The sequence below is a fragment of the Zingiber officinale genome, chromosome 1B (genome assembly GCF_018446385.1).
Source record: "Zingiber officinale cultivar Zhangliang chromosome 1B, Zo_v1.1, whole genome shotgun sequence".
NCBI classification, from domain to species: Eukaryota; Viridiplantae; Streptophyta; class Magnoliopsida; order Zingiberales; family Zingiberaceae; genus Zingiber; species Zingiber officinale.
Window position 1 is genome coordinate 131,805,137 of NC_055986.1, and position 23,444 is coordinate 131,828,580.

General features: G+C 37.3%; 2 protein-coding genes across 4 annotated transcripts; both read right to left on the reverse strand.

The window, feature by feature from the left end:
• Positions 1–5,948: 5,948 nt before the first annotated feature.
• On the reverse strand, positions 5,949–9,296 carry LOC121979800 (transcription factor PHYTOCHROME INTERACTING FACTOR-LIKE 13-like). 3 transcript variants are annotated; one of them, XM_042531804.1, is made up of 9 exons: positions 9,100–9,296; positions 8,364–8,549; positions 7,442–8,294; positions 7,251–7,349; positions 7,108–7,173; positions 6,870–6,935; positions 6,489–6,788; positions 6,282–6,408; positions 5,949–6,194 (listed from the first exon to the last, which is right to left on the reverse strand). In XM_042531804.1, the coding sequence occupies exons 2-9, from the start codon at positions 8,453–8,455 to the stop codon at positions 6,190–6,192; spliced, it is 1,608 nt and encodes a 535-aa protein (XP_042387738.1). In that variant the 5' UTR covers positions 8,456–8,549; positions 9,100–9,296; the 3' UTR covers positions 5,949–6,189. The 3 variants fall into 3 exon arrangements, with proteins under 3 accessions (XP_042387738.1, XP_042387734.1, XP_042387729.1); XM_042531800.1 differs by having other exon boundaries at positions 8,364–8,554; XM_042531795.1 differs by having other exon boundaries at positions 8,364–9,020.
• Positions 9,297–10,506: 1,210 nt separating this feature from the next.
• On the reverse strand, positions 10,507–13,580 carry LOC121979820 (uncharacterized oxidoreductase At1g06690, chloroplastic-like). The gene is made up of 10 exons (XM_042531814.1): positions 13,058–13,580; positions 12,639–12,730; positions 12,504–12,541; positions 12,203–12,361; positions 12,090–12,112; positions 11,915–11,986; positions 11,649–11,816; positions 11,149–11,231; positions 11,012–11,074; positions 10,507–10,897 (listed from the first exon to the last, which is right to left on the reverse strand). The coding sequence occupies exons 1-10, from the start codon at positions 13,269–13,271 to the stop codon at positions 10,712–10,714; spliced, it is 1,098 nt and encodes a 365-aa protein (XP_042387748.1). The 5' UTR covers positions 13,272–13,580; the 3' UTR covers positions 10,507–10,711.
• Positions 13,581–23,444: the final 9,864 nt, after the last annotated feature.

Below are 23,444 nucleotides of genomic sequence, written 5' to 3' on the forward strand. Positions count from 1 at the left end.
TTGGTATATGTTCACTATAATCTTCCTCTTTTATCTAAGAGGAGTTCATATTATAATGAAGGAGAAAATAAGATGTGGGATGTTGGAGCTGATGGATTTGATTCCATGGACATGGAAGGTGCTGCTATCCTTGAAATTGCCAATTTATCTCTTGATGAACCTGAATTGGAGTCGGTCTTATTTACTGACGAAGGCGATGTTGGTGATGAGACCGATATGGATGTTTGATTTTATTTATTTATTTATTTAAGATGTATTTGGTGAGTTGTATTTTGTTATATTTACTTTTTGTTGTAATGTATATTATGATTGAAGTAATATGTTTTTTATTCTAGGATTTTTAATTTTTAATACGATATATATATAATAATAATAATAATAATAATAATAATAATAATCGTCGTATCCTAGCCGTATCGTGTCTTATATTTTCAAAATTTTTCGTATCACCATATTCGTGTCGTATTCAATACGATACCTGTATCCGTATCTATGCAACATAGACTGTTAGCCAGTATGCAAATAGATCTTCACAAAGGAAGGTTCAAAGGGTAAAACCTACCTATCCTATACTTGACTCAACTGCTGAATGTTATTACATACCATGTATTCCATTCATGTGTGGACTTGTTGGAAATGTGAATAAAATAAAGAGGTGGAGACAAAGATACTGTATTGTGCATTAGTTGTTCGTCCCACATTTGAAGTCTCTTGGTTTTATTGTTGGTTTAAATTATAGCACATGCATTGATGTTGTAAACATATGTATGAGGAAAGACTCTCTCACGCGTGGGTGTGCAAGGGTGGGTGCAAATCCAAGGTTTGGATTGTACTGAACCAAGGTTGACTCGTGTGCGAGGACGACTTGCGCACGTCAAATGCCGGACAAGTCGAGGTAAGATTTGTCTAAACGAATAAATCAATGTTTTGCCACTGAATTTCTTTTTGCTACCTGCTCAAAAAGGTAATGGAAGCATTAATATGAAATTAATAGTGATTTCATAACGTCTCGACATTAATTGCGATATTAAACTTATTAATGGTGACTTCGTAATGTCTCGGCATTAATAACGATATTAAATCCATTAATAATGATTTTGTAACGTTTCGACATCAATGAAGACATTAAACTCATTAATAACGACGTTAAACCTAACGAAATGATCATAATTTGGTCATTCGTTGCAGGCAAGATGAGGACTCCTATATAAGGAGGTTGGATCTTGAGTAAAGGATATAGAGTAGCGGAAGATAAGCGAAAGAGAGAGCGAGAGGAAGAGCACGAAGCGAACCTCTGTCTACCCATGTTCTCCCACAAAAATTCTCTCAGCTGTGCATCCGTTCGATTGAACTACTCGTGATAGCACTCGGATGCATTCTCAGTTCGCCATGAATAATCAGTGCTTGGATTTGCCATTGTATCCTAAGAAATAGACGACCTGAAAGAATCTCGAAGTACAGCCGGAGGTGGGACGAATCTATTTCAAGGAAATTGTGTTGAGCGCAGACCTTGATATCTTACTCAATTCCCTTTCCGACTAAGCGATCGACTCCCAATTCTGCCACGCACCACATTAATTCCGTAACTTAAACTACTATAAGCTTGGACAGTCTAAAATTATTCACTCAGGTCATCTCAATAAATAAGTTAGAATTAATTTTATAATTTTTTTTAATATCTTCGACAATAAATTGTCGAGCAGAGGACATGCTACTGAGTTCATTTCATCTCTACATTTATTGGTTTTATTGAATTGCTTATTTACGATATGGCTGGCTTATTTACAGTTAACGTTATGCAAATGTGTTTCTACTTTTCACGTTGTCACAGTAGATTAAAGAATTGGGTTAATTTTTCATGCCTTGAACTCCCTACTTGATACTAATAAAATGAGGAAAAAAAATTTGGATTCGTACCTTGTTATGCTTCAAGGCACACTGTGGCAATGGACCCGAGCCCATCACATCTAGCTTATTCATAGTTTATTAACCTGGCTGTCCCCTATCAAATCGTACTTGTCTATTTTTCCGTGAATGTATAAAGAGTCGAATTTTGATTAAGAAATTGAGAAATTACTGTTTATATGATGACTAATTTTAATTTTTTGATTTATTCTTTTCTAATCATGTTATATAATTTATAAGCCTTTGGAATTACAGTGCAGCGGAAGATAGGCAATAACAGTTTAATCCCAATTACAGTGTACTTATAAAAATTTCTTTTTTAAATGAGACGTGGAATTTCTAGATTATTTACCATGAGTATTTTTTGATTTATCTGAAATATGAAAATTTAACGTGGGAGATTCAGAATTAACTCATTCAATATATGTTATATAATTTATATATAAAAAATACAGTATCAAACATCCTTCAAAATAACGATTTCTTTAATATTGATGGAGACACATGCATGAATGTTAAAATTCACTGTAACCCAACTAAGAAACCTTTCGATTATTTTATATTATCTAAATGCTCAAGCATTTTAAAAATACTATATGCTTTGCTCATTAATTTCCATCCGCATGCATTTATGAGATGGCAAATGGGAAAACTACAGTCTCTGATTTTGCTTACTTATTTTATTTCAACCTGTGGTACTTTAATATCACTTTACCTCTATATGATCTACCATCCTATTAATTTCCATTTTTCGTGATCTCTCTTTCATTGACACTGCTCGTTCTGCCATATATTATTTTGCCTTGACTTTTAATTAGTTACATGTGGATCAATATAATGTGTCTTTTTCTGAATTAACTCACTAAATTCCTACAATTTTCTCGGTCAAATCCCGACGTCTTCCCTGCATGGGCATCCACTTGTTAGGACCACTTTCATCTATCCATTTTATCTATTTTGTTTATTTATTATTTATTTAACGTACTTTGTTTATTCCACTGTCATCTTCTTCTTGTTATATCTTCCTCTTCATTTTGATCCATCTAATCTCATTTTGTAGTTATTCCTAGTGAATAGGTTATGGCCCTGGCTTTCAGAGATGAAGGAGATGAATTTGGACAAGCTCAGCTCATCAGGGAATCTGCCGACCAATATCCAAGCAACTTCTCTCAGGTTTTAATTCATTCTCTCTCTTAATTTTGATCTTCTCAAGGTCCATGCATGCTTGTACAGTTGTACTTGATTTGAGTTCATTTTACTGTATTAGATTTGGTGATTCAGTGGTGTAGGTGTTATCTGATGCTTGGTGATTAAGCATGAGATGGCATGCAGTTGTCGCTATTGCGATGAATCAATGCAGCTTAGTTTTCTGGGCCATATTGGTTGGCTTGTCTCAGCTCTGCCGTAGATTCATGGCATAACTCGATAAAGCTTCAGTCAGAAAATAAAAATGTAGAAATAAATTGTTCTTTAGTCAATGTAAGATAAAACTGTGTTTTCTGTCAAGCATCAATGCTTTGAATAGACACCTATCATCTCTATTGACCCTGGTAAAAAAATTTAGAAATAATTATATTAGAGACATATCCACATCTGTGTTGTATAGTTATATCTGAATTCCAATAACAATAACATAGATGACAGATCATTTGAGCAAAAAGTAAACAAAACACCGACACATGAACAATAACTCTTAATAAAAGAATTAGTAATTCATTAGCATATTTACAAATAAACTCTCATAATATTAATGCTTTCTATATATTTAAACAGAGAATAAATCTTTAATCAAGAATAGGATATTAAACAATAGAGTGAATATTTGCAAATGGAAACAAGAAACTGAAGTAGATTAGTTTTGACCTTTGATATTTTTGGGGTTGTGTTAGATTGATATTGACTTTCAGCATTATCTTGCACTATCATGTGCTAGGGGGACCATCTATACTTGTAGTATTTGAAATGCTAACAACATGGTAGAGCAATTAGCTGAATTACTAAACTACTCCTCACCAAAAAAAAAAAAAAAGCCTGTTTTTTAAGTAAAAAAGTATTGTACTTTTAGTCCGCTTGCCTGTGTTTGAATAATATATCCATGCCTACAAATTTACCCCATATTTCTTCTCCTTCAAGTTTCAACAAAGTATTTCCTCCTCACCATAGTTATTGGATAAGTATTTATGATTCGATTTATTGTTTTAGGCAGCTGGTTCATATGTCACTCGATCATGACCAGCTCTGCGATGCCATGCATGACAACTTGCTCAACTCTACTTTTGAAACCACAACACTGAGAATGATTTCCAATTTATCTCTGCAAGAGAAGCACGCTCTCAAGTCTCAGAGCAGCTCAAGATCTGCCTCGGTCTGACTTCTGAAACCCAAAAATGGTTTTATATTCCTTTTTTTTTTTTTTTTGAATAACTAAAGACAATGAATTCGATGTGCAGTAGATGACACTTATATAATATTATAACATAATACATATACAATTAATTTCTGTAAATTATTTCAATTTGAAATGCAAGTGCTATGCATATTAAAATTTACCTGTCATGGTCATGTGACGAATCTGCTTATTTTATATGTTAGGATATAGGAGATGGTTAATCATCTCCAAGACAGGATACAACTGTAATGGAGAGTGGTCCCTTCATGCCGACTCTGATTGCAAGAAAGGTGAACCATTAATGGAGATTCTACTCATCAAATTCCTAACTCTGTTGAAGGATTGGATCTAAAGCCAATCTTTCAGGATGTTGACTGAAAGTGACACAAATCACGGCAAGCTTAATAAGATAATATGAGCTAATCATGCATGCATAATTATATAATCATCTGCATTATTTTAATCTCAGAAGCATTTACAGTAGGATTAAGTAAAGGTTTAAGGCAATGAAGATTTGCCGCGTCGCTAATTATATTATAAGCTCCATCGCATGCATATAACTAACCCTCCAGCTACAGGAGACCTGAAGCAAAACTCCAAGACATCACTGCTGCTGCATTTATGGGGAGATTGAGAGCAGAAAGAAAAATGAAACAAAAATCTGAACCAAATTGTGGACGAGTAGAAGCTGAAAGAATGTGACTAAGACAATGAACTGTGGGCAAGTCTTAACCAGGGAGAAGGCATCTGCGAACCTGCAACATCAAGTAAAAGAGAAAGAAAACAAGGGAGTAGCTGTCTACTGCCCCATTTGTGGATTGGATGTAGTGATTTAACTTAAAGTATACAATAGTGTGATTCATAGTGGTGGGACCTCAAAAACATTCTCTCAGTCATCTTCCCAAACCTGTTGATTAGTTATGTGAAGTTTAGGTTGGACCCTAAATCCTCTCACCAAACAATTTCACATCAGTGCCAATGATGCAAGATTTTACAGATAATGCAATATTTAATGAGTTGATCAAATAATGCAGATACTGATTTCATCTGCCTTTTTCCATCCCTGCAAGTTGGCCACCGAACAGCAGACAGCTCCAGCTTCTCATAAAGGAAAAAGTAAGATCATACCTGTTCCATGTAGATCCTAGGAAATGGTTTCACAGGGATGATAACATTCTTAAAGAGGTAATATTATATGTTTCCGCTTAGTGGCACCAAACCAGAATAATCTCTGCCATGGTGGGTGAGAGTAGAGATGCCCTAGAAATAGGCACTTTGCGCAACTATTATCTCATGAACATGAACCAGGGCATCTTTAGACTGCTGGTGGAACTCACCATTCAACATAAATGAGTTTTGAAAAATATTCCAGAAGATTAGTGGTCCCTCAACTCATCCTATTCCTTGTGAAAACAATAGGTTTAGCTGGATGATAAGCATACACATCCAATTCCATATCTCATGAGCATCAAGCTCTCTCTCTTTTCTTTTATCTCGTTGGATTTCTTGTGTTTTTTTTTTTTTTTGATGATGGATGAGCTGATAATATGTATCAGAAGGCATCACTATTTTCTCTGTTGGTTAGTATATGTTGAAAAGAGAAGATGTACAGAGACGTGGTTACAGCATTGCTGTTTTTCAGAAATCAAAGAAGTAGACTAATGATTGATCATTATATTATGTAAATAAAAAATAGGTATGATATTGATCTTCTACACAATAGAATAACAAGTGCCATTATGTTTCTCTGAGTTTTCTAGCTCAACTAAAGATTCGAACTTCTCATCTCTCATGTTGTACATAACAAATGCTGACTTCAGAAGACAGTATCAGTAACTTTCAGTCTTCTGGCTACCGGAACAATTTCAGCAGGCACCTTATGCGAAGTTTGTCCATCAACCTGCTCAAAGGTTAGTATGAGATTGATATCATTTATCATCACAGATCCAATTTGACAATGATTATGAATGAACCACTTTGAACTTGCCAGATTTCTTGTTCCCTATACTTGCACCAGGAGCAGCTGCAGCACTGGCTGGAGAAGTGCTTCTAGGTGCTGCTGCTGATTTGTTCTGCTGCACCAAATGAGATCCATATGTGCAAAAGTTTGACGCCTAGAACATGGATTCATTGGTACATCTTTGAGCAATGACCGCACTAATTGATAAATTCAGAATTCAGTTAAGCTACAAACCTGAGGCGGGGGCATCATATGCATACCAAGATATCTGGCATATGATTCAGGAAGATGAATATTCTGCATCTGGTTGGGAAAGCTTACTGCACTCAAGGCTGGGGAGGGAAATATGGATGTCTGATTTGCACTGGAAGCTGGGTGTACCGGTTGATTCACTAATGGAACTCTTGGCAATTGGACTGCAGTAGGAATGGGAGGCATGGAACCATGATGACCCATTCCCATTCCAATTCCTGGAATGTATTGTTGAACACCGGGAAACATCATTGATGCCATACCGCTCCCCATCCACATCATCTATACATGATTAATGGTAGATTGGAATCAATTGAAGTTATGAATGGGAATGCAGAACAAACTACGTAAAAGGATATGAACCTGAACTTGCAGTTGAAGTGACTTCAGGTATTCAATTGCTTCGTCTAGCATCGATGCTTTATCAGTCTGAAATTATGAATTGTATCAGTGAAGATAAGTCATGGAATTTATTGGAAACACCAATGATCTTGTCCCCATCGATTTGATATGTTGGAAAAGATAATTCAGACTAGCTTTTACAATGCATGACTCAGTTTTACAAGCTCAAAACTTAGTGAATGGAGATCTGGATATTTACCTTGTTACAATGAGGTATGAGTTCCTGCAGGGCCTTCATTTTTTCGTTAATCCTATCTCTTCTTCTCTACACAATTTAACAACGCTATAATTAAGGACATAGACATAAATCAGCATACCCCAATTTCAAGTAAAGTATCTAACCCTCTCTGAGAGATTATGGACTTCTGCAGCACGACTCCTGCGTTTAGACATTGGTCTTTGAGTTTGCTTCTTTTCTTCAATTGATTCATACTCGGCGTCCTGCAAGTTTTACAAGATCCAACTTCGTTAAACCAGATTTTAAAAAAACACAATCAGAAGAATTAGTCATTTCACTTGTTATAATAAGTTACCTCACTTTGACACACAGAATCTTCCACCTCCCTTGCCTTCCTCTTGTGGCTTTGGTTACTCGCATTTTTTTGCCCTTGTCTTCCAAAACTACAGCCAGAACCACCAGATGATGAAGTTAGAGCAACCTCATGCGGCTTCGACTGAAGTCTGTCTGATAGTAACCTTGTTCCAGCATCCTCTTTAAGTCCTGCCATAATGCCGGCTGCATCATTGCTTAAAGCATTCACCGGCTCAGTCCGGGCTTGGACTTGATTGCTGCCGCAGTTGCTTGATCCAACTGTCATCATGGACGACTCCACGGTGCCTGTCTGGTAGTTGCTCCCTGATCCTTTGTGCCCCAATTGACAGCTTGAGCTAACTCCCATATCAGCCTTCATCATATTCGACAATTGCGAAAAGTTCTGAACACTTGCATTATCTAAGCAGGAAGACTGAGGTGTAGAGCCCAAGCAATGCGATCTCGGAGGGGGCATCACATGTTCTTGAGAACTAGGGGTGGGCGGCTTAGCGGCAGCCCCTGTAAAATCATTGTTGCTGTCATTGGTGGAACCAAACCTCAAGAACCTTTGCTCTTCTGCAATCAAGTCCTTGCTTATCTTATCGGTTTCAGCGGCCTCAATTTCGGGGAAGAACTCGGAGCAGAATTCCTTTTCGAATGAGTCGTCAAGGGGGTACTGGAACCACGACGCAGATTCAGCTTCTTGGATCAAGTTGCTGGAGTTGCCGAGCGACTGCTCGTGTTTCTGAGGCTGTTTGAATTCACAGACGGCAGGGGCCGCCCTCCGGCGCATTTGGCTGTGCATGACAACATGCCCATTTCTCCACAGCAACTCAACAAGCTCATTCTCCAGTCTGCAAGAACGAAAGAACATCAGAAACTGAAAAATTAGGGTTAGGGAATTGAACGAGTAGAAGTCTGACCCCGTTGGTTTCTTTTGACTCGAATTGGGAAGGAGATCCGTCAAGCAACCAGAGTCATCTTCCACGGCCCAATCAGGAACATATTGATTCATTGCTCCACACAAGTGAAACCCAACAACCAGGAATAAACGAAGAGCGCCAAGATAGCTAGGGTTCCAAAGTAGTCACAGCTCAAATTTGTTTAACCTAAGCTAGAGCAGGCAAAGAGGGGGAAATCACAGATCTCTCGATTGATCAAAATACACGACCAGAAGTAAAATTAGACAAGAAGTACGAGGAACCAGAGCTGCCAATTAGTCGGACGAGAAGCAAAAGATCCTAAATCTTCGCACGAGGGAAAGCGTGAAACAGAAAACAAACAATTGCAGAGAAGGAATCCGATAATACGCTATAAATTAAGGAATGGAAACATTCAACCGTGTCGAAAAGCTTGTGCCCCGAGCTACAACTACAACTACAGCAGGAAGAAACATCATCGAGAACCATCCAAGGCCAAACTTCATCATCTAATGACAGAAAAAGAAGGGGCAGTTCAAGGAGCAGCAGCTCTAATCTTTCTTTTTTCCAAGTAAAGAAGACATGCCAAAACCACACGAGACAGCTCGAGCGACCAAAATCCACAGACTAGGAAGGAATCAGAGAAAGGCTTCAGACAACCTTCAAAAAGACAAAAAAAAAAAAAATCAAAACCAAAGTGATCGTGATGAAAATTAAGGAAAAGGAGAAAGAAACAGACCTCGACATGGATTCTTGATCAAAGCAAACTATGCAATCAGTGGATTATGGTGGTGAATGAAACGGAATTTGCTCTTTAATTTCCCGGTTCTTGTTGCTTGAAGATTGAGGAGGAGTTGAAAGTTGCAAAGAGGGTGTGAGGGAGTTTCCTCTCTCCCTTGAGATTTAACCACGGCCAGATTCGTAAATTGACGAAGAGGAGGACGCATGACATCGTTATCACATCACAACATGCCATTTATGGTGCGACCTCTTTTTCTTTTTTTTCTTTTTACTTGTTATCTTCTCTCGTTATAAAAATCTCTGGCAATACTTGTACTTGTTTGTCCTTGCTTGGTATCTCAATTGAACAGCCTCAGCTCGAACTTCCATGAATCCAACTCCAACACAACTATGTTTCTACAATTTTGCTAAATAAAGTAACGTTTGCATAGTTCAATCACTTTTTGGATCGCATCCATCTGGATAAACTGAATTAGATTTGAAAAATCCGACAAGTAGAAGCAGTTAAATTGAGGACGGCTACAGCGAGCCCTCTTAGATGAGATACTGGCTTCGTAGTGCTCCCTGTCAAGAACAGTATCCTTTCTTTTTTGGTTCTACATCAACTCCACAAGTGGCATTCGTGTGACTGATCTGTGACTGATGGAAGTTAATGCAAACCACTCTCAGCCACAAAATTTTCATCTTTTTGAAAAGCTACCGCATGCTGATCAGTAGGCATATAATTAGTTTATCATCTTAGCTAATCATCCAAATGAAAATTACTTCACAACCTTTATTAGAGCTGAAAAGATTTAAATGCTCTTCTGCGAAAAAGTAGATTCAATTCTCATATATTTCATAGAGCTTGTCGAGAAAGTTAAGGGCAAGATGCTGCATCATTGTCATCAATTTTGTCTCGAGATAATAATGCCTCTGTTTACCATTTACAGTCCCTCTAGTCTTGTGTGATTCAACTCCATCCATTGGTTCCATTTATAACTTGGAATAATTTTAGACCAGGAAAAAGATTCACCATCTTCTTCTCTTTCCCACTTCTGGCAAACTCTTGGTGGAGAGGGTAGCAAGGGACATGTGGCTCTTGAATGATTGGATTTTGCCAGGCTTCAAGTACCCATGAACCTGCCTGGGCACACAAAGGCTCCACGTGTCAGTCTAATAAATAGTGTGCAGCTTACTAACATCAAACTTTTGTGTTCCATGTTTTAGCTTTTACTCTGGGGCTTGCATTTGCAATTTCCTGCAGGCTACGGCTCATGTCAGACATCAAACAAACAGAAAAAAGAACTAACAGAAGATGATATAAATCCAGATTTTAGGTTCATATGCTTAGTTACAAGAAATGCATCATTTAGTTTAATGCTTTCAAACTGAATGGCTGCTACGTCCACCAAACACAGTAATGTAATTGAGGCAGCTAATGTCATTATCGCACCATTTTACATAAACTATTCCGAGGAACTACAAAAAAAAGTCGTCTTTGATGCAAAAGCTGCCCAATATAAAGATCATATTCCCATTGCAGGAAAAGTACAGGCGAGAAAACAGTGAAGAGAAATCGTGCCCATCTACATCTATTAATTTGTACATAGACTTTTTGCTCGAGGCAGTTATAGCTTTTCGACAGGAAACCCAACGATTGATGGCATTTCTGATGCGATCGAACGCAGCTCCTCAATCTCCTGTTCTGTGAGTCTCCATCCTAGAGCACCCACAAACTCTGTTGCCTGTTCTGCATTTTTTGCACCTGGTATGGGCACTGTATTCTCCTGGGCTATCAACCAGTTCAGAACCACCTAGAACAATTAACACACAATTTTACTAGCTCCTGCGTTTTGCAACAAATTAGCAAATGAATTCTCTTTAATTCTATCAAAATGGAAAATAGATTATCAGAAGCATGAAGGGACCTGTGTTGGAGTTTTGCCATAATTTTGTCCAATCTCCTTAAGTCTTGTGACAAGAGGTTGCAGCTGCAAACAATAACAAAAAGAATGTTCACAGTTCACTTCGACAATTGCACGAATCTAGCAACACAAGTACTTGCCTTTCTGAGATACTCTGGAGTATAAATTCGTCCTCGAGGGCCAGTTGGAGGATTCTCTGGTGTGTATTTTCCGGTCAGAGCACCTGGATGGTAATTCAAGGTATCAGCCAGTGTGTTCATGTCATAATTTAGTTTTAGTAGTAACACCTATGGTGCAAAGTACATACAATGAGTATGATTTTCCACATCTATGTAATTTCGGAAAAGGAAACAATGGAAAGTAAATTAAATGTACTCAAGCTAGACTTCTACCGTCTGATCACTAAATAAAATAGATATAGTTTATAGTTCATAGGGTCTGACATTGTGATGACATTTTGAACAAAAAATTTGAGCATATTAATAAACCATCAAAGCCAGAAGACGTCCAGATTCCACCAAGCATTCTAAAAACTCATACAAACAAGCATCAGTAGACTTCAAATAAGTACATGCAACTAGCTCATTATATAAACAGACAAGCAAAATAACATAGAGAATGGTGTATATTTGAATAATACCTTGTGCAATAGGAGAATATGCAATCAGAGTGATCCCCAATTCATCACATGTAGCCTTCACGCCGTTCTGCTCCGGAAGCCTGTATAGTAGACTGTAATTAACTTGGTTTGAAGCTAATGGAATTCCCCGTTTCTTCAGTTGATTATAAGCATCTCTGAGGCGCTTTTCTGATGTCGAGGGTAAAATCAGATCAACCAGTATGTTAGTCCAAGGATCATTACAGTTTCCTTGAAGAAAACATCTCTTAGTCAAAGTCAGAACCAACCACTGTAGTTTGAGACACCAACAGCTTTGACAAGGCCTTGTTCAACAGCATCCCCAAGGCCATCAATGTACCCTAAACCAAGTTCCATAGTACGGATTAAAACCTGAGCTGAGTTAGATCTATGAAGGGATAGAATTACTTCCATGCGCATTGAAGGAAAGTTAAAGGCAATTACCTTCATTTCCCCATATTCCTGGCCTGTAAATAATCGACAACAGGAACGTTAGTGATAGTGTTAACTTTCCCAAGTTTCAAGAAATAGCAGCAGGAACAGGCTTATAGGCACACCAATGCAGCTGGTATAGTTCAACCGATGCAAGGTCAAGACGTGAGAGTGAAGCCTTCAGAGCAGAGATAACACTCTGTCGACCCAGCCTCCATGGCAGCGCTGCAAACTTAGTGGCAACAGCAACTTCAACATCTTTTTGCTGCCTCTCCTTAATGAATCTGATTTATAATTTCAATTCAAACCAAAGCAGGGATTCAGAACCCTTTGTCAAATGAAGTATATCAAAAATAAACAATGTTTATCATAAAGCTGAGAACTTCTAGTCCAGATTAAAGATGGTAGAAAGGCTTAACCAGTTACCTTCCAAGTAATAATTCAGAGCTCACTGCCCCCATAACCTAAGAAAAATTACCTTGTTTTTAGCAAAATTATATTAGTTGAAGAAATAAAAATATCCATCAAACTAAAGAACCAAACCTAAGAAATTCTACCTACCCCAGCACCGTAAACTTCAGCTGTATCAAAGAAGGTTATGCCCACATCGATGCTTGCATCGAAAGCAGCCTTAGCTCCCTTCAACTTCCTATCTGTTACCTCAAATGAACAACATGAAAACCGAAAAAAGAGTAAACAGAAGAAGCAAATAACTTCAGTGTCACCACAGATTAAGGAAGTTAAGCTTAAAGTCTCGCATAAATCTTGTCATCATACCACGAGTTAGACTTTCGCACTCCAACATTGCATGAATTATCAAATTATAGCAGCTTTGACAAAAATGAAACAAAACTCTTATACATTTAACAACAGAAGATAATATCAGGAAGAAGACCAAAAGTCACTGGATTCTGAATTTTGCGAAAGAAATTCGTTTGCCAAACTATAAATTTAAGCATATGATATGTGGGAAAAATTACCATCCCATTGGAAATTATTCCAGTAGGCAGTGTCTCCCCATGACCACGCACCAATCCCAATCTTGGTGACTCTCACCTCGGATCCCCCCAGGTTAACCTTCTCCACTTCCACCTTTGTCGTAGTACTCTCCGGAGCAACAGCCCTCGCGATAACCGCCCGCCGTCCCAGGGGAGGGAGAAGCGAGAAACCTGCTCCGCAGACTTGCAGCGCCATCCGAATCAGGCTTCCGAAAGATTGCAACTTTGACCAAATAAACCCAAAAAATACAAATTTTATGCCAAAAAATCGTATCCTTCGAACCGCAGCGGCGGGATTCGATCGGACAACGGATCCAAAGGGTCTTGCGAGGCGAGGATGGAGGGAGAATCAGGCGAACTGGGAGAGATACAGTACGGAGCAGCAGGTTATTGATCAGGGACCACAAGCGAAGCTTTCGCAGAGAGGAGATGAAGATGCTACCACACGAGATAGGATGCCGCTGGGCTGCGGACGTGGAAGCACAGGAACGGCGACGAGGAGCAGGCGAAATAAAAGGAAGATAAAAGGTATTATGTTAAATATTTATTTCATAAAATTTTACAAAAAAATAAAATATTTATTTATTTTTAATTAAAAGCAAGATAAAAGGAAAATGCCAATAATAACGCGTTTACTAATATTTTTCTTTATTTTTAATATATCATAAATTCTTAAAATTACAATAAGTTACTATATATTTTTTATATATTTAAATATACAATTTAATAATTTTAAATTATTTATGAACATCAACCAACAAAGTTCACTAGAATATGAATATATATATATATATATATATATATATATTTAAATATACAATTTAATAATTTTAAATTATTTATGAACATCAACAAACTAAGCTCACTAGAATATATATATATATATATATATATATATTAAATATACAATTTAATAATTTTAAATTATTTATGAACATCAACAAACTAAGCTCACTAGAATATATATATATATATATATAATTGATATCTGCGCGCCTGTACAGTGCACAACTATACGCGTGCAGGATATCAATCGATTATTTTTATTTTTATTTTATTTTTTTAATATTTTAAATTAAAAAAATAAACATTTCCTTATATAAATTTCTAATACATTAATATATTCCCTGAACATATTACAATACTCAATAAATACTTAAATTAACTTTATTTTAATTTTTTTTAAAAACCAAACACTATAACTTAATTGAGAAACCTGAACCCCAGAGGTAAAATCTAAAAAACAAAATAGATTGATACTATAACCCAAAACCTAAACCCTAAATAGCTTTGATACTATAACCCAAAGCCTGAACCCTAGAGGTAAAATCTAAAAAAAATAACTTTGATACTATAACCAAAGCTTGAACCCTAAATAATTTTAATATTTTAATTTAAAAAATTAAAAATAAAATAAAAAAGAGCTAAAACGGTGATATCTATCACATTTCGGCATATGTGACGCCAGCGTGATATCAAAATATATATATATATATATATATATATATATATATATATATATATATATATATATATATATATATATATATATAATTGAATGAATAAAATAAATTTATCAAATTAAATATCAAACTTATTCGTATAAGTACAATGTAGTTACAATATACTTGCTTTTCTGTTATATTTATTTATTTATTTATTTTATACCCGTACTTTTATAAAAATGATAGTCAATTTTATAAAAAAAATAATTTACAGAGGAAAAAAATTAACAAAAAAAATTCAAGAATAGATATAAAAAATAATGAGTCTCCAAAAGTGAAAATGGTATGAGATGAATTTATACGTTTATCATTGAACTTTTTTCTGAGATTTTTTTCCCTCCACCTATCATTAATCTATCATTAATCTTTATAAAAGATATATTTGTTAAATTTTTATATTTCTTTCATATAAAATAATTTAAATAATTAACTTAAGTAACAGTTATAATAATTACTTTACAAATCAAAGAATCATCATTGCCATGCACTCTCCCTCTATTTGTCAACCTTACAAATTTATATAAAATTTTAAAAATATGATAAAACTAAAAGGAAATTTATTTTGCGTTTATCCTCATGTTAATTATTCAATTTGTTCGTGTAAACAATTTTGCACTTATATTTAATGACCTTTCTCAAGATGTAATTAGCTAGTTCCGTCACTCAATAAAGAGACCAAGATGGAAGAATATATATTTCTAGATATATCAATTATATATGTCATCCAGCTTATTTGATTAAAATCTCAACAACTCATAACATATAATCATTTTTAATTCTATGAAATTTTCTCCGAGCGTATAATAAACTATAAGCATGATGCAATTCATTAAATATTATATTGCATTGGCAAACCCTTACTAGCACAATAGATGTAACCACCTAGCTCTCTAGCTATCTCCTTCCACAGATAACATTATATATATATGCATATGTTATTTAATCTCATAGATCATAGACACTTTACTAAATGCCCTCACGCCGCCGGTGCCACGTCATGGTCATCGTCGTCGTCGTCATCACCATCTCGATTCTCTCTCTCAGCCATGCTGTCGCAAATCGCCAGCCGATCGTCGACGACTGCCGATCCATGGGCGAGAGAGCGGTACTCGTCAGCGGCGGCGATGACGACGGCCATTGATCTGGTTTTTATCAACCTTTCCTCTTCGAAGCGACGTACGTACGTCTAGAACGCGTGTAGCTTGCAGCTCTGAAGAGAGAAGCAACGGCCGAGGCGGTTACTTATAGCAGGCGAGAAGCGCATGCAGCGACCGGTCGACCTCACAGATCATTTTGCATCGGATGCCGGCCTTTCGTTCGCTTTATGCGAGAGGTCGGCCGCCCGGTTCGACGGCGGAAGGGCAACACGGGGAGCTCTGTCCTACGTGGCGCATGGGACCCTGTGGAATTCGCGTTCGGCTCATGGAAGGGCGGCGGCGTCTCGAGCTCTCCACGTGGACGGGGAGACCCGTGCACGTTCTGGTGCCTCCGCGACGCATGGACCGGAACGTCCTCGGAGATTGAGTCATAACACAGGAGCATGATTGACTGTCGTCAACGAAGAGTCAGCAGGAATCTAAGTGACCTCCTTCTTTATTCTTGCATCGGCTGATGAGCTCGATCAAAATCTTAGCATATCTAGCTTTAGACATCATCGGGACCATTTTTTTTTTTTTATTATTTCAGTTGGTACAAACATAAATTAAAATTCATACTACACTAATTTATCAAAATGCACATGTAAATTTTTAAATTTATCAAAAAAAATATATATATATATATAATAAGTATGCGTTACTTTAATATTTATCAAAGAATATATATTTTTAAATATGTTTTTTATTTTATCATTCTGATAAATCTAACTTTTTCCTTTTCACTGTCGTTTCTCACTCTCTCTTCTATTTACTCTCTCCTATGCATGCAATCAATTTAATTTTTCCTCTCCGCTCTTTTCTTTCCTCTCTCTTTTTTTTTCCATGCGTGATGCATAACAAAGGTCTGATATATAAACCATATCAGACCCACAACGTTTAGAGTTTAATTAATTTTTTGATAACATTTTAATATATTTGGAGAATTCGAAATAATCAATAGATGACATATTTGAATTCCTTACAACCCTAGAAATCAACAGAAACTAATTAATTATTTATTTCAACTTATACGGAGGTGTAACATTGTAATAATGATGAATTGACAAAAATCCTCATGTGTGAGCCTGATATGAATTATATCAGGCCCATGTTGGGCCTGATATGAATCATATCAGGCCCAACATATGGGGATTGTTTTACTGATTCTTTCTTATTATATTTTAACATTTTTTTAAAGTCGAAATAAATAATGGATAGCATATTTGAACTCCTTACAACATCATAAAATCCACAAGAACTGAAATATGTACAATCAGAACTCTCTAGGTTCATAAGTGAATTTTGACCGAAACTCATTGATCGATCTAGAAACCTCAGATTGCAGTCATTTTAGGTCCTGTGGATTTCTAAATTGAAAGGAGTCCAAATATGCTCTCCATTGTTATTTTTAGTATTTCTAATGGTGGACTAGAGATTTTGAAAAAACTAAATCTCTATTTCTTTTTTTTTTTCTGTTGTTGGACATGGTATCTCCCCATATTAGGCCTATATTGGCCCTGATAAAGGGAGATATCAGGCCCAATAACATAAAAACAAAAAAGGAAAAAAGAGAAATTTAGTTTTTTCAAAACCTCTCGTCCACTATTAAGAATGCCAAAAATAATAATGGAGATCATATTTGAACTCCTTGCAATTTTATAAATCCACAGGACCCGAAATAGTTACAATCTGAAGTCTCTAGGTCGATCAGTGAGTTTTAGTCAAAAATTACTAATGGACCTAGGGAGCTCTGATTGCACCCATTTCAATTCTTATGGATTTCTGATGTTGCAAGGAGTCTAAATATGTTCCCCATTGTTCTTTCGACATTCCTAGTGGTGGACCAGAGGTTTTGAAAAACCTAAATATCTTTTTCTTTTTTTTTCCTATTGTTTGACCTGATATGAAAAGATATCAGGCCCAACGTGGGTCTTTTATCTCTTCATATCAGGCCCAACAACAAGAAAAAAAACAAAAGGGAAAAAAAGAAAGAAAGAAGAAAATTTAGGTTTTTCAAAACCTCTAGTCCACCACTAGGAATGCCGGAAATAACAATGGAGAGTATATTTGAACTCCTTACAATTTTAGAAATTCATAGGAATTGAAATAAGTGCAATCAGAGCTCTCTAGGTCCATTAGTGGATTTTGACCGAAATCCACTTATCGACCAAGAGATATCAGATTGCAGTCATTTCAGGTCTTGTGGATTTTTAAAATTACAAGAAGTCCAAATATGCCCTCCATTGTTATTTTCGGCATTCCTAGTAGTGGACCAAAGGTTTTGAAAAACCTAAATTCTCTTTCTTTCTTTTTTCCTTTTTTTTTTTTGCCTGTTGTCGAGCCTGATATGAAGAGATATCAGGCCCAATGTGGGTCTTATATCTCTTCATATTAGGCCCAACAATAGAAAAAAAAGGAAAAAGAAAAAAGAAAGAAAGAAAGAGAGATTTAGGTTTTTTCAAAATATCTGGTACACCACTAGGAATGTCGAAAATAACAATGGAGAGCATATTTAGACTCCTTATAATTTTAGAAATCCACAAGATCTGAAATGGTTGCAATGACGTCTCTAGGTCGATCAATGAGTTTCGGTCAAAACCTACTGATGGACCTAGAGAGCTCTGATTGTACCCATTTCAGTTCCTGTGGATTTCTGATGAAGAAAATTAGGTGTAGGCAAAAGTGGGAGTGTCCAACCTCAGGGTCTTCGGCTATCCACCACTTCCCACTTGGAGGGTTGCACACTAATATCAACATCTGCCTCTTCAATGATCCCATCATCCATCAAGCATGTATTACCAGAAGTTGCAAAAGGAACAAGAGCAAGATTAGTTGAAGATGCATCAATGGTCCTATCAGTGTCCAGAGTATCATAAAATACATCATCACCATGCAAAGCAGTAGAGGAGTCCTGTAGAGTTGCAGAATCATGATCACAGTCACCTTCATCTTTACATTCCATCCCCTCCAAATCATCATTCAGCTGAGGCTCCGAATTTGAACTTGACACATCAACTTGTTGTGGGAATCGGAGAAACAAGATCCCCTTTTGCACCAAGAACTTTTCTAATTCTTGTAGTTTGGTCTTCATCTGACTGGGAGCAGGAATATCTGAGTCTTGGGGTTCTCCCAATCAGTCAGCTCATTAAGTTGCAACTGATGTGGTCCATCTGATAGTAAATCATCTTAAAATTCTGACGGACTCTGATTTGCTTGAGAAAATTGCTTAACACTTTGAATAAAGTTAAAATCAAAATTTTGATGATCTAACCAGTTTTGATTGTAGTGTTGAGGTAGGTCTCGTTCTCCTCATAAATGTGCTGTGGTTGAAAATTTTGAGTCTAACGATCTCTCCAGTCATAGCTAGAAATACTAGAAACTGAATTATATATGTCTTGTTGTACAGGTTGGAATAGATTCTGATGTTCTGGGAAAGAGCTAACTGTTGGACCCCGTGGATGTTTTGATGTGATCAACCAAGTTATGTTAGGTCTTGTTTGGGTTTAATCCACGTGTCTAAGTGTGCATCAGCTTAGGAGCGCAGGAAGTAGAGCGAAAGACGCAGCTAGCGAGAAGGACGACACGGGAAAAGAGCCGACGGGTTCAGTGCTTCTGAAGGATGAAAGAGCTGCGGAAGAGTACACCGGTGGACGAGAAGAACGTGCGCGACGTTCGAGGGATGAGAAGCCAGGGTGGAAGCTTGCTCGAGGAGAAGGCCGGAAATTGGGTTCGGGTGAGCCCTATTTCGGTTGACCGCAATCACCCAAGCTATCGGAACCTTAGAAGCTGAAAAGAAGATAAAGAAGGGCTGGAAGAGCAGCTGGAGGCGCCCTCCACAACTGTTGAGGTGACTCCGCCCTCACTAGAGTGAGGGCGCCCTCAACAGCATTGAGGGCACCCTCAATGCTATTGAGGGCGCCCTCAATGCTATTGAGGGCGCCCTCAATACACTTGAAGGTGCCCTCAACTGTGTGAATTTGGCCGTTTGTAATCGGATAAAGTTTTATCCGGTTATTCCCTTACAGGTGGCCTCTACCCCTTTGGAGGTGCCCTCAAGACTCGAAATAGGATTTTTAGAAGCTATATAAAGGCCCCTGGAGCTAGGAAATTAATCATTCAACTCTATATTCAATTACTAGCAACATCTTAGCTTTCTTAGTGTGTAAAAAGACTTCTCCGCCTACAGTGAAGGAGACGATTCTAGTAGAGCTGTTCAACCGCCTTGGATTAACAACCACCTAGGTTGTAACCAAGTCAAACACTGAGTCTTCTTTCTTTTCTTTCTGTTATTTTATTTTTATTTTATTGTTGCTATTTGCGAGTTGAAAAGAACGAGGAGGGTATTTTATTTTTGTAGGCAATTCACCCCTCCTCTTTTGCCAACCCCGCTACACCAACAAGTGGTATCAGAGCCAGACCGCCTCAGAAAGACTAACCGCTGTATGAAGTAACAAAGATCAAGACAATGGCCGGTGCAAGTATTCATCCCCTGAAATTCAACGAAGACTTCGCGACATGGAAACACCGAATGGAGGTATTCATCAAAACAGAATTTGATATTTTTTTAATAATGAAATATGGTTTTGCAGCCCCAAAAGACAAAGAAGAATACAACTGGATGAAGAAGGAGCACGCCGATTTCGTGGCCAACGAAAAGGCTGAGTTTCATTTGCTCAGCGTTATGCTGCCCCAGGAGGTAAGTCGGATCGGAAGTTACGAATCCGCCAAAGACCTCTGGAAAAAAATTCCTGGAGCTCCACGAAGGCACCTCAGAAGCGAAGATAGCAATGCGCGACATCCTCCGGACTCAGCTTACAAATCTCTGGATGAACAATGGCGAGAAGGTAGTGCAACTCCAAGCAAGAATCAAGGAGCTGATAACTCAACTAAGCAATCTCGGAGAATCAGTAACAAACCGAGACTCGATCCGGTATGCGCTCAACGCCTTCCCAAGAACTCCAGAATGGGCGTCCTTAGTAGATGCATACTACATCTCTAAGGACTTTGAGGTAAGTACGTTAGAAAATTTATTTTCTACATTTGAACTTCACGAATCTCGAATTGCAGAACCTAAACAAGTAGACAAGACAAATCTCAATGTTGCCCTACAAGCCGAGATGGACGATCCCGACTCCGAAGAGTTGATCGATGAAACTGAAGCGACATTGTTGGTAAGAAAGTTAAATAAGTTTATTAAGACTAATAAATTTAGATCGCAGTCAAGAAAGCATCAACGCAACAAAAGGACGGTCCGATGCTACAACTACAACGAGGAAGGGCATATCAAGGATGACTGGCCAAAATTGAAGAAAAGGGACAAGGAGAAGTCCCAAAGACCGACGTCCTCTAAACGCAAGAGTCTGAAGGCTACATGGGAATCATCATCCTCCGAATTTGAAGTTGATGCCTTCTCGGAATTAGCACCGATGGCCAACCATCAAATTGAAGAAGAAACCAGCTAAAAAATGAGTATATATGAAGGGGAGGATCAGAAGAAGAAAGCTACGATGAAGGGGGAGCATCAGAAATAGAGATAAGTCAGGTACGTGCGCTAATCCCTAAACAGTTTTTTCGCTTTATCAAAGTACTTACTAAAGACTTAGTGAAATAAAAAAAAACCAAATTGCTGATTTAAAAATTCTATAAGATAATCTGAACTTAGAAAATGAAAAGTTAAAATTGGAAATTGAAAAATTGAAAAATAATCATGCATGCTTAAATAAATTTCAAAAATTAAAACTTAGAATTTATGGTAAATTAAATTGGTATATTAAATATCACCAAGGACAACTTAGAAAAATTTCTAGAAATTATGTACCCCCTAAGTTTTTGATTAATCCAGTAGGAAGGAACCTATCCTGGGTTCCAAAATCTTTTCTAAATTAAATTTTCTTTAAGCTAAGGCTTTCAGAAGAAATTAAATATTTAAATTCCTTAAAATACTTTGTCTAGAAGTGGTTGATGATCCAATAACCAAGAAGGCCTACTGCCTCGTCATAGTCTGGAAGCCGATTATCGAATTGAATGTTTAATTGACAAACTGATAAGCAATTTAGAAAACTTTCAGCAAGAAAAATTAAATAGTTAATTTTTTTATGAGACTTTGTTTAAAAAAGTGGTTATTGCTCCAATAACCAAGAAGGCCTAGTGTCTCGCCACTGTTTGGAAGCCAAAATATTGAAATAAAATGTTTAATTGACTTATCGATGAAGCATGAAAATAGAAATTAGATAATGCTTTAACAAGTTTTTTAAACATTTTTGGAAATTTCTCAAAAATATTTGTTAAACTTAGAAATTATTTTGAAAATGATTTATTTTAAAACTTAATTTTTTTTCTTAGAAACTTATTTTAAAACTTGATTTTTTTTAAAAAAATTTAACTTAGAATTTATTTTGAAAATTTTTTACCCCGATTTTTGCTGTGATCAAAGAGGGAGAGATAGGTTCAAGTATAGGGGGAGTTCAAATTTTTAAAATTTTTTAATTTTAATGTTGCAAATTCTATTATTGCAATCCTTATGCTTAACATGTTAGTTTAATAATTTCTTTAAATTACTACTTGTATGTTTTTAACTTTAACTTGAACTTGGGTTGATTCATATAAAAAAGGGAGAGATTGTTAGACCTCGTGGATGTTTTGATGTGATCAACCAAGTTAGGTTAGGTCCTGTTTGGTTTTGATTCCTGTGTCTAAGTGTGCAGGAGCTTAGGATCTCATGAAGTCGAGCGGAAGACGCAACTAACGAGAAGGACGACATGGGAAGGGAGCTGACAGGCTCAGTGCGTCCATAGGACGAAAGAGCTGCGGAAGAGTACACCAGTGGATGAGAAGAACGTGCACGACGTTCGAGGGACAAGAAGCCAGGGAAGAAGCCTGCTCGAGGAGAAGGTCGGAAATTGGGTTCGGGTGAGCTCTATTTCAGTTGGCCGCAATCACCCAAGCTATAGGAACTTCCGAAGTTGAAAAGAAGATAAAAAAGGGTTGGAAGAGTAGCTGGAGGCGTCCTCAACAACTGTTGAGGTGCCTCCGCCCTCACCAGAGTGAGGGCGTCCTCAACGGCATTGAGGGTGCCCTCAATGCACTTGGAGGCGCCCTCAACTGAGTCAATTTGGTCGTTTGTAATCGGATAAAGTTTTATCCGGTCATTCCCTTGGAGGCGCCCTCAACCCCTTTGGAGGCGCCCTCAAGACTCGAGATAGGATTTTCATGAGCTATATAAAGGCCATTGGAGTTACGAAATTAATCATTCAACTCTGTATTCAATTGCTAGCAACATCTGAGCTTTCTTAGTGTGTAAAAAGGCTTCTCCGCCTACAGTGAAGGAGACGATTCTAGTAGAGCTGTTCAACCGCCTTGGATTAACAATCACCTAGGTTGTAACCAAGTCAAACACTGAGTCTTCTTTCTTTTCTTTCTATTATTTTGTTTTTATTTTATTGTTGCTATTTGCGAGTTGAAAAGAACGAGGAGGGTATTTTATTTTTGTAGGCAATTCACCCCTCCTCTTTTGCCAACCCCGCTGCACCAACAAGTGGTATCAGAGCCAGACCGCCTCAGAAAGACTAACCGCTGTATGAAGTAACAATGATCAAGACAATGGCCGGTGCAAGTATTCATCCCCTGAAATTCGACGAAGACTTCGCGACATGGAAACACCGAATGGAAGTATTCATCAAAACAGAATTTGATATTTTTTTAATAATGAAATATGGTTTTGCAGCCCCA